The 12,268-nt window shown below is 33.2% G+C and overlaps 1 protein-coding gene across 1 annotated transcript; it reads right to left on the minus strand.

Moving 5' to 3' along the window:
* Nucleotides 1-1,267: 1,267 nt before the first annotated feature.
* Nucleotides 1,268-11,706, minus strand: LOC122029539 (serine/threonine-protein phosphatase 5). The gene is made up of 13 exons (XM_042588568.1): nt 11,490-11,706; nt 10,473-10,619; nt 8,070-8,239; nt 7,919-7,990; nt 6,760-6,910; nt 4,494-4,602; nt 4,287-4,404; nt 4,009-4,156; nt 3,671-3,919; nt 2,178-2,303; nt 2,000-2,100; nt 1,789-1,863; nt 1,268-1,638 (listed from the first exon to the last, which is right to left on the minus strand). Exons 2-13 carry the CDS (start codon nt 10,549-10,551, stop codon nt 1,579-1,581), a joined length of 1,458 nt encoding a protein of 485 aa, XP_042444502.1. The 5' UTR covers nt 10,552-10,619; nt 11,490-11,706; the 3' UTR covers nt 1,268-1,578.
* Between the last annotated feature and the right edge of the window lie 562 nt (nt 11,707-12,268).

Genomic DNA, 12,268 nt, shown 5'->3' on the forward strand with positions numbered 1-12,268 from the left:
TAAAAAAAAAAATCAACAAATGCAACTTTTAGATAACAAGTTAGAAGACTTTAATACTATAGCAACTAATACTACATTAAAGGGAAATGAAAGTAAATAATAACTTTATTTCCTAAAATAATATGGATAAAATGTTAAGCAAACTACATCAACTTTTATTATCCTATATTGAAATAAGTAGGCAACTTAGATAATTGAAAGTGTTTTTAATATATTTTTAATATTTTTTTCCAAATTTATAAAATTTTAAATATTTTTTAAAATAATAATAATAATAATTTTTAACTATGAATCATAAAATGAATCTTAACCCTTGAGGGCATGGTTTCATAGTTAAGTCATCCAATAATAGATCAGACATCCAGAATTCTAAATTCATCTGTGTTATATCATGAAGGATTTTTTCTTAATGGGTAGAAGACTTAAGAACGTTGACGGTCAAGATGAGTTTCCATATACATTTTTTTCAATTTACTTAGGTGATTGATAGCAAATTTGTATAGGATCGAACCAAAAATTCAGGATTAATCAAGCCAAAAATTTAAATACTTGGTACTAACTAAAAAAAATAAAATAAAATATAAAAAAATAGAGCAACTCCTAACCGCCAATTTCAAACAATTAATCATATCCGCCTTTGAAACTAAAAGTTAAGGGAGTGGTCAGGTCTAATGAACTGAGTAATACTGAATCTAGGACGTTCAATCCATAAAATTTTTTTACAAACTATAGGGTAAATAGAAAAATACTCATGACAAATAACTCAAAAGCTCAGCATCAGATCGTGTGTGATTACATGTCTCATTTAAAAAAAATCTCAATAAATATATAATAATTGATAATTAAATACCTAATGATAATTTATCATCTTTGGTACCATAGCCATCGAGACTGCTGTCTACTGCAGCACTCATTGAACCTATCGACACCTAAGTTATTCAGTTCTCTGCAAGCTTAATTTCTGGACACCGAGTCAGATATTTTAACTTGAAAACTGTCTTTTGCAGATATTATGATGGATAGATGCGTGCGAAATGGTTAACACTATTGAAACCGATGATGCTACCTCCTATCCTTTCGCCAAATTGGTTGAAATGTTTAGGACCATACGGACTTAAAAAAATGATTAATCAAGGGAGATTTTTTATTTCCCCAAGCTCTTAAATAGTATAAATATTACTCTACAAAAAAATTGTGGACCAAATATTAGTCTCTAGCATCCAGTAACAGTCGCTCGATGCTGCTTCAACAAACACAGCTCCAGACATAAACTAACACAGGCTTATTTCCAAACTTAGAAAAGCCTAGTATTATCTTTGTGACATTTACAATGCAGGAGTTAAATCATTAAACAATGTGCACTTCTTCGGTCTACTTTACTGAAAAAAATTAACAACAAAAATACTAAAAATAAATAATAAAAAGGGGTAGCCCGGCGGTTATAATAAGTGGCATAGTACTGAGACGACAAAAAAGAACTGGTTGGGCAAAAATTCTGCATCACCGATCAGCTACAACTGTTGAAATGAATAAGTAATGAAGCAAGATACACGATGCTATAGGCTTGATTGTGGTAGATCACGAAAACATCCGGAGAAAATTGTTTGCATATGCCATTGGCTTCACATCTGGATGCGGCTGCATATGGGAGACAGCAAATCAGATTTAGCTCATACAAGTTTCTAAATGGACCAAAAGTATTGACAAAAACCAAAAGATCTAATGGATAGTATCATTATTTAAGTTTCTAGAGTGCATGATATGCACTCTAAATAATCTGATACGCACCACAGCTGAAAAGCTAACAATATCTGGCTTCAGATCTGGAGCCGTAAAACGTATAAATGCACCCTTGTTGCCCATCTGCATCATAATTGTAAGATCATATTAGTCTTATCTACCAATCTTTGGCTATTCATATTAGTTCATTAATCTGAACTAATGAAATGAAACTTAAACAGAGAGAGTTCTGAGGATAACATATTAGTGCTTTAGTTACCTGATCACAATAATTTGGAGCAGAGAATACCGTTATCAGCTTTCCGTCATGTTCAATCTCATATCCCTCATCCTTTACTTCATGGGACCGTACAATGAGCTCTGCCAAAAAACACAACATAAAAATACATAAAATATGACATTCTTAAAGGCACAAAAGTGATATGTTGACATGTTACCAAGATTATTTTCCTGTAAAAATCTCTCTGTGACATCTTCACCGAAAGAAAGCCCAACTCCTCGCTTGCTGGGGCCTCTTCCTCGTTGAGGTTGTGGATCACTCCAAAGCAGTTCACACATCAAACCTAAAAAGAAAACACAAAATAGTATTCCTATGTTATGCAAGATAGAGAAGAAAACTGCCAAACATTTCCTACTTGGGCTTAAGAATCTTATGTAAGCTTCAGTTCTGAAGAAGTTGACAAACACAGAACATAGAAAGAGCATGGACAAGCAAAAACAGGTGATGCCTCAATTTAAAATAGTGAATAAAACAAGGAATCACTCTAATTATGGCAGAAGACTTATAATGAGTAAACTTCTAAGCACAGGTGAATGGAGAAACCTAAGAAATTGAAGAGTTACATGTCTTGCAGCAACATAGAAATAAAAAAAACAACTAAAAAAATGGAGAAACAGTGTTTTCTATAGAGAAGTATAAGTTGTATAAAGTGGTATTCCATTGTAATAATGTGACATTAAATTCTAATTACAAATCACACTGCAATGACATCCCAAATGGAGAAACAGTATTTTCGATAAAAAGTATAAATTATAAAATGTGTTATTCCATTGTGACAATGTGACATGAAATTCTAATTCCATTATTCCCTTGCACATTGGTAACTACAAGTTATATTAAAATTTTAAACAATTTTGACAGATTTATCTAGCATGAAGCTAGGTGAGCTTTGAACTTTGAATACTAGTGTGATATTGGTTCAGCAACCTGTTGGATCAGTGATACATGTGCCGAAAATCGCTTGTAATGCCAGCAATCAGTTGCACAGAACACAATAAACAGCATAACCACCAATCCCTATATGATGAGAGAAACTAATCTGGACATAGTGAACTAAAATTATCACACAGTCCACATTCCTTACATCCACAAAAACCTGAAATCAATCAGACAGAAATTCCACAGACAACTAAGTGGAAGGAAAATACCAACTCTATGTTATAGTTTTTATATAAATAAAAAGGAGGTTATAGATCATGGTGGTTTGTAAATGAATAACTCTTTTCGACATAATATCTTGAGCATAGTCATATCAAGTCTTGGTTCCTAACATGGAAATGTGAAACTATGTGTCTGATCGTATGCATTTGTAATGTTAGATGCAATTCTAAGTTGCAAAAGATTAAAGAAAAAAAAATATTGCAAGATCTCATGATGGAAAATGAGATTATATAAGAAATGAGACGAGTAGAAGACAGATCCTCAGCATTTTCCGATGAGATTGATCACTAAATTCCCACTTAGTAACCTTTATAAGGTCAGTGTTTCAATTGGGCTACAACACAGATTTAATATAACAGAATATATTGTAAATGAAATACTGAATATGACAACAGCTCTATCATGGAAAACTAAATAATTTAATGGTTTTAGAAGACATAGATTGTTTTCACCTCCACCTCAAAAAAGATCAAGATTCAGCAACAGTACCTTCCTCTGGAGGCTCACAGACACGATCAATTGCCCGAATGTCAGAGAGTTTAACACCGTCCACACTAAAAAGTCCTCCATGAACTACAAAGACTCTCTCGTTTATAACATGTACCAAAGGCAAGTAGCAAAATACTTCCGCAAAGAGTTCAACAAATGTTTCGCCTAATTTTGATCTGACCTCTCCTTCAAAACCATAAATTTTGTTCATGTTCTTACTTTCATGATTACCCCTAGAAAGGTACATAGCTGAAATTTGGATGAGCAGATACCTCATGTTAATAAATAGACTAGAGAATTGCAACAGTTTGTGCCTCAGCAATGCAAAGTGCACTAACCTGTTGGACACATGCACTTCAATGCAAACAGAGTCAGAATAACTTCAACAGAAAAGGACCCTCTGTCAACAAAGTCTCCATTGAATAGGTAAGGGTTCTCCTCAGAAGGAAGCCCATTGAGCTCAAATATGTTTAATAAATCGTAAAACTGCAATTGACCAAAGAGAACTTCCATTAAATAATATACTACAGACGGAGTGAATTTACAGACCAAAAAAAAACTCAAGTACTTAAGCATGTTGTTAGTTCAAACAGCAGACTAATTAATAATTACATACCTGTCCATGTACATCTCCACAAACTGTAAAATGACATCTGTCTGGAATAGTGATATCGACAAGAGAAGGCATAGCTTGCAACAGTTGTCTGGTTTCGAGGACAATCTGGTAAGCATATCTGAAGTAATAATTCGAAAGATTTGTCAAAAATGAGATAGATGGTAATCTGGGAAAAACAAGTATTAACATAATAGCTTTAAGAAGTACCTTTTATGCAGATGTTTTTGATTTTTGAAATCATTCATCATTTTCTTCACAAACTCCAAGGTTACTACTTCACCTTCTATCCTTGCACCAGTGTATTGTGCATCCACCTCTAATAAACAATATGGTGTAGCATGAAAATGAAATATTATTGAAAAGAAAGCTAAATAAATATATATGTTAATTCCAAATAAGTTTACTTATTAGTCAAAATGCGTCACTGATCCACTTTCAATGTCCATATTTAAATATTTTTTTTTACCGTTGCGTCAAGACTCCCCGTCCCATATTTAAATATTTTGATTTATTAAATTATTTTATTCAAACAATGATTAGAATTCAATTTTTACATAGACCCAATGTCCTTCGGGATCCCACATTGATAGAAGCTTCATGCATCAGACTACTCTTTTAATAATTTTTTCATTGAATAAATTAATTTATCATATTAATTTCAAATTTTTACAATTCATTTCATATAACTGTGACAAATTTATAATTTAATTTATATGAGAAATATAAATTTTAAATCCTACTCTGAAATTATATTTTTGAAACCTATTTACTAGGAGTGTAAACGAGCCAAGCCGCTCGTGAGCTATTTGGCTCTCAGCTCGAAAAAAAGTTCGTTCGAGTTTATTCAATTAAGTTAACGAGCCGAGCTCGAGTCTAATTTCGAGCTCGAAAACATTATCGAGCCGAGCTCGAGCTTAACAGTATTTGGTTCGTGAGTTCGCGAACATGTTCGTTTAGAGGCTCGCGAACGTGTTCGTTAAGAGGCTCGTTTATATATATATATATATATATATATAAGGTCACGGATTCGAATCTTGGAAACAGCCTCTTACAAAAAACAAGGTAAGACTGCGTACAATGGATCCTTCCCCATGACCCCGCATAGCACGAGCTTCGTGCACCGGGCTACCCAATTTTTATATATATAAAATCAAATATCACATAAATAAAAAATATAATAATATATTATTAATTATTATAGTTAATTATCTTAAACAAGCTCGAACTAATCTCGTTAAATTTTTAAATGAGTTTTTTTCGAACCGAACTCGAACTATTTAATTTTATTACGAGCCGAGCTCGAGCTTAAGAACTAAAGCTCGAATCAAACTCGAGCCGAGTTCAAACTTAGGGATAACGAACCGAGCCCGAGCTCGAGCCTCTTACTTTTCGGCTCAGCTCAGCTCGTTTACAGTCCTACTAGTCACCTGTTCAACTATAACTATTTATAAAACAGATAAAAAAGTCAAATTAAAAAAAATAGTCAACTATCATAAATTAAAAATTCATATAGTATTATGGATTTAAGTTTTTTAATTTAATTTAAATGAACATAAATTTTAAATGCTATTTTGAAAATTATATTTTAAAATCTATCTATCTATTTAACTATAACTATTTAAAAAATAAATGAAAAACAGCTAACAATGCTAAACTAAACTCTTATAAATCCAAAATCCACGTGTAGTACTTATAGTATACGTAGCAGTAATATAAACAATTTATATAAAGGCAATAATTTTTAAGTATATTTTGCATGATAAACTACAAATCAAAATTATATTAAAGCATTTTTTATAATTATTAATGCATTCAATGTCGATATAAATAATAATGTAACATAATTGTTTAATATAATATTAACAAAAAGTTTATATGATAGATTTTTTAATCATCGATTCTAAACAAATATTAAATATATACATTTAAGTTTTGATTTTATGTTTTAAGTTATTTCAAAAAAATTATTCTTTAATAATTATAATTTTCAAGAAGGGGAGCCTTGACGCAACGGTAAAGTTGTTGTCATGTGACCAAAAAGTCACGAGTTCGAATCCTGGAAACAACCTCTTGCAAAAAGCAGGGTAAGGCTGTGTACAATGGATCCTTCCCCGGGACCCCGCATGGCGGGAGCTTCGTGCACCGGGCTGCCTTTTTTTTTTTTAAATTATAATTTTCAAATACAAACAATAATTGTAAGGTATTTTAAATTCAGAAATACTTTGCTAATTTTACACTAATGAATATGAAATTTCTGTAACTTACTTAAATAGTCCATGCATTTTAAGGTTAATGCACAAGTATAACAATAATGCAAGATGCGAGATGAAAGGGAGAAAATTAGAACTGATTTTCGGTAAAATATAACAATTAAGAAGTAATTTATTACTAGAAATTATAAAACAAAAAAGAGAAAGAAATAATAAATGAGAAAAGTGAAGCAATCAGGATGATTTTAGATTTGAAAAATTACCTATAGAATGGAAATCTATTGAATCTGCAACTGAGTGCCTTTCTGATTCATGCACAGCAATGGCTTCTTCAAATCTAATTTTCTGGACAGCCTTTTCACATTCCTTCAACTTTCTAGTTGCATCAGGATCATTTGGGCAAATTCTTTTCACCTGTTGATATACATACATGCAAGAATGATTCTCAGAACATGGTTAGGAATTTATCGATGCTGGCTGTGAAAGGAAAGCACAATCAAACATTGACCCAATTAAATTGTCATGCAAAACATTTCAAAATACAAGAGAATGTACTAAAGTGTTAACATAACAATAGCATTATAATCAAAGAAATGATTGCAACCAAGGTTTAAAATTTCGACCCGTGCCGAGGTTTCGGTCCTCGACCGGAACGATACGGTTTCGGTACTATATCGTGTCGTGTCAATATAGTTTCGGTATTTTTTAAATATAAAATATATTAATTAAAAAATAAAATATTTAACATAAATATTTAAAAAATAAACAAAATAAACAATATAAAAAAAAATTAAAAAAAGAAAAGATATGAAAATAGATAAATAAATAAATTAAAATTTTATTATAATTTTTAAATTAAAATAAATGTAATATAAAATTAATTAGATAATTTTATTAGGGTTTAATAAAGCCTCTTTAGATTATCTCCATCATAGTTAGGAGTTGATTAAAATAATTAACCTAAATTTAATTAAAAAAAATCTGAAATCCAACACCACTCGCGTGTTGGCTCAACTTTGGCGCTGTCGCGGGGTTGCACGACCCTCAGCCATGGCCGTGAGAATCGCATGACTCCTCCGGTGTGACCGCGGTGGTCGTGTGACCCCTATGCAACGGCCGCAGGGTCGCGTGACGCCTCTGCAACGACAACAGAAGGGTTATGCGATCTCTCAGTTGCTGTTGCGGGATCGAGCAACCCCTTCGCTACGGCCACGTCACACAACATGTCACAACTGTCGTGGGTCTGGTGTCGGGTGGTGTCGGGGTCGTGCCAGTGCCGGTCGCCGGGCGGAACGAGATGTTTCGACCGTCTCGGCTCGACACTTTAAACCATGATTGTAGTATCATTTGCTTGATAAATGGCACAATTGTGGACAAGTGCCCTTAATGTGAATGAGTAATATGAGTGTAAAACAAACATGCCTGTTGAAAATCTTTCAACGCTTCCTTAAATTTTCCCATAGCCAGATATGCTGCACCACGTCGATAGTAACCCTATCAACAAAATCAAGAATGTAATAACCAAAGATGAGTTGGGACAAAAGAAAGAATCAGCATACCAAACTTCTCTGACCTTTGAATATCTAGGGTCAATCTCAATAGCCATACTTGAATCCTGGATAGCACTTCCATATTGTTCAAGTTTGGTATGTGCAAATGCACGGTTTGCCCAATAAACAGCATTAAGACCATTCAGTTCAATAGCCTGACTGTACAGATCTATAGCTTGTGAAAACTTGTTGGCTGAATGAAAGGAAAGAAATAAGTCAAAGGTTCTAGAACTATTTAAATCACCATGAAAATAAAAAAATGAAACTAAAATCCTTCTAAAAGCATAATCGAACTAGTAAATGCATTTTTTATCCAAACTTATTGAAATTAAACCAATTAAAAAGATTGCTCTCACATATTCTACAAACAATCAAATACAACATACTTGCAAATTCATAAAATACTATTTATTTTTCATGCCCATAAGTCGTGTGTTAACTAATACGAAAGTGGACAATTGTTTTTTCATAACTTAGAGCATTTGGAATAAGTTGTCATGCCATCAAATACATCATGAAGATAAAAAATGATATTAAAATGCTTCTAAAAGTACAATCTAACTAGCAAATGCAATTATTTCCAAAAAAATACTGGAACTAAACCCACAAAGAAATGCTCTCACTTGTTCTACAAATACAAGATACTTGCAAATTCACAGAAGACTATTAATTATTTCATGATCATAGCACATGTGTTTTAAAATGGCAAGAAAGAAGGTCTTGTTTCAATAAAAAATACATATTCATATTAAGTTAATTATGTTTTGTGTCAAGTTCAGTACAGTTCAACCCACTCAATATGAATGAGTAGAATTGCAAATATTAACAGTATAAGTTGTGTTACTTTCTATAGTTCAATTTTTTTTCGTTGTTGTTGGATAAACAATAAGTTGTGTTACTTTCTATGGTTCTATTTTTTTTCTTTGTTATTAGATAAGCAAATAGCAAAGGGGAGTCTTAGCACAATGATAAAGTTGACCTTGTCGCCATAAGTTCAAGTTGAGGAACTTGCCTCTTCCAATGCAGGGTAAGACTACATACAATAGACCCAATGTGGTCCAACCCTTCCCCATAACCCCGCATTGGCAGGAGGTTTTATCCAATCAAACTTAATAATTAGCATTACAGTGATCGTTGCACAATAAGGGCTACAATGTATCTTAGAAGTCTGTCATTCTGTTGATAATGATCTTTAATTGTTTGTTGAAACTCTAGCTGTTTGAGCCACCTCCATATACATGTCATTGAAGTATGAATTTTGACAATATTAATGAATGCAAGGATGACTGCCACCTAAATCATTAATGCTTTGAGGTCCTCATCCATAGTATCTTCATTAGTATAACAAACATTAATCATGCCTCATGATAAGCATTGTGTTTTTATAACAAATCTCAGGTCATATGACCAAATCAGGTCACCTTATACCTACTGTATAGGGAGGGATTTCAGATATGTGCACATAAATGCACTAAGTTTTAACATTAAAAGTTCTATTTTTTTAGATCGCATCTCTCCATAGACACTAAGAAATAGTAGAACACTAGACTATATTTTTCCAACTCAATTTTTTCTGATTCAAACTGAGTGTAGCCAATTTATGGGAATTTCTCTTTAGTCATAAGGTCCAAAATCAGATTTTGAAATTGACATCTGAACCTCAACAAAACGCACTGTATTGCACATCTACATTTGTCCTCCTAATGGATAAAGCAGCAAAGCAGAGCCAATGGAAGCATCAAGCATTGACATTCACATGAAATTGTATTTGCAGACCCATATTTGTCCTCCAAATGAATAAACCAGAGAAGCAGAGCTATCAATGGTAGTATGAAGCATTGACATTCAAATTAAGCTAATACAAATTTCCTGTTAACAGTTGTTCAAACTTCAAAGAGAGAAAGCAGAATACGATGTTCAAACCCAGATAATAAGATTTTTCCAAATGAAAAAAAATATGATAACACAATAACGACCACCTGTTTTTCTTTCTGATATGATGGACAAACCTATTTTTATTAAGGAACATAAAAGGTATACCTACATACCACACTACCTGCATAGTTTTAGCTTTCATTGTAGAGATCAATAAAATTATACCACATACGCATTCCCGATTTGTTGATCAGAAGAAGAGCACAGTCTACAAGATCATGCATATATCCATGCCAATTCCCATCCTTAAAACTATCAAATATATGCATTTATTCATGCGTACCTAATGCAGGAAATGTTTAAGATTGGTAACAAGATCAATTTCATACAGCATCTACTACAAAAGTTGCTTTCATTTATGCTAATAGTGCAAAAATATTGGTAACACTAAACAAAGTCTTGGCTGGTGCAATGACAGTGGTCATATCAAGTTGCAATAATTACAACAGAAGAGACCAGATAAAATTAAAAAAAAAAAGGTATAGATATACCTTTGAATGCTTCATTTGCTAAAACCTTAATTTCTTCAGCTCGTTCAATTTTCAAATCAGATTCAATCATGCTGGTCATTTGGGAACAAGAATGCGTACTGTGGTATTGGATCGCCAACCAAAGAATTTTTTATAACCAAATCAATCCTGAATAATAAATTAGAGGATTCGTAAAAAAGAGAACAAAATTGAATGGCTCCAGAAAACACCAAACAGTGTAGCATTTAAAACTTAGTAAGTACAATAACCAGTTCACTTATTCAGGTGTATTAATGGATAAACTAAATATGCTGCAGAAGATTGTAAAACACTGGAACGCTTGAACCTACAATCTATAAAAACCATTCTCAATGTAATTGGTTTTGCTTCATAGAACAAAATTCAAACATGCAAGTTATAATAATTGCATTAGCAATAATTAATTGGATGAACCAGAGAAAAGAGATGACGAACTTCATGTTAGTGTTAAAAATTCCCAAGGATGAATCCATTGCTAGCTCATGCCTAACATAGAGTAAGGTCAAGCGATTAGGATCATACACAAGCATAAATGACCAATAATACCATTAATCTAGCTCATTCTGGTTACACTACCGTCTCAAATTCTGAGATCATTTTATTCTCCCAAATTTGGAACTCTTGGCTTAAAATTCTTAAATAAAAAACAAAGGTTAACTAAGAGAAGCAGTAAAAAATGACTCGAGCAAAATACAGAAGTACATAAAGAACCGAACCTCGGACAGCTAATACAGACAGCAGACCAATGAAAACCCTCCTTACTACCAGGTAGAAGAATTAAAAAAGGATTGACTTCTCCAAAAATCATTCAAATGCGGAACTATATCATGCCGGCTCCTCATTCTCTTCACTAGACTCTTCGCTCACAAATCGACGAGCCAATGAAAACCACAAATTTAAAAAAGAAGAGTGATTCAACGACCAATCTCGATCAGGCAGCAAGAAACAGAAGATCAATTTGGCCGAGAGGAACCGACAAAAAGGGAGCGAAGGTCGAACCTTAAGTAGTTTGACGCTTAGAAAGACGATGGAACCTCGCCGGCCGCTGAGGGAACGCTAAGGAAGCAACGGACCGCCGGATGGGGAAGAGAGTGAAATGGATTTCGGTTGAATTAATAGATCAAGGGTTTAGGGTTTCGAAGGGAAGAGAACGAACAAGCGAGGCAGCCAGCGAGCGAGCGAGCGTGCGGAGATCAGGCCAGACGGGGGTGGTTCGGGTGGGTTGGCATCGCTCTTCCATTGCGTGCGAAACCCGATCTGACGGCAACAGAAATGACACGTCGGCAACTCGCTGCACTCCCTGTCACGGCCGCTGCCAAAAACGAGCGAATAATCCAAATTTGGAAGGCCGAATCATTTGGGTCTGGCGTGGGAATTGATGTTCCCATTGTGATTCCTCGTGATTCGTGCGACAAAGTACCGCTAGCTAAGGATCCACTCTAGCACATATAATTTTTTTTAATATTTAAAAATAATAAATATCATAAAAAAGGAAAAAGAAAAAAATCAAAATAATATTTTAATATATTTATCAATTTTAAAAAATATTTATTCTTGAATTATTACAATAGTTACCGCACAAGCACAACAGCAACTTACAATTACGACCAAAATTACTATAATATATTAAAATAAATAAATTAAAATCGTTATACATAGAGTATATTATTAAAACATTATTTAATAACTTATATAAATTTTCTTAAATTTTTTTTGAACGGTAAAGGAACGTCCATTATAAGCTTAACCAACCATAAAAAAAAATTCACCATTCACCC

This window comes from Zingiber officinale, chromosome 10B (assembly GCF_018446385.1).
Source record: "Zingiber officinale cultivar Zhangliang chromosome 10B, Zo_v1.1, whole genome shotgun sequence".
NCBI lineage: Eukaryota > Viridiplantae > Streptophyta > Magnoliopsida > Zingiberales > Zingiberaceae > Zingiber > Zingiber officinale.

Excerpts from the sequence above, each read along its gene's own strand:
- LOC122029539 (XM_042588568.1), bottom strand. The coding sequence starts at position 10,551 with ATGACCAGCATGATTGAATCTGATTTGAAAATTGAACGAGCTGAAGAA. Across the intron at positions 8,240-10,472 it reads AGCAAATGAAGCATTCAAAG|CCAACAAGTTTTCACAAGCT; the intron begins GTATATCTATAC and ends CCTTTCATTCAG. Across the intron at positions 1,639-1,788 it reads TTGTTAGCTTTTCAGCTGTG|CCGCATCCAGATGTGAAGCC; the intron begins GTGCGTATCAGA and ends TCCCATATGCAG.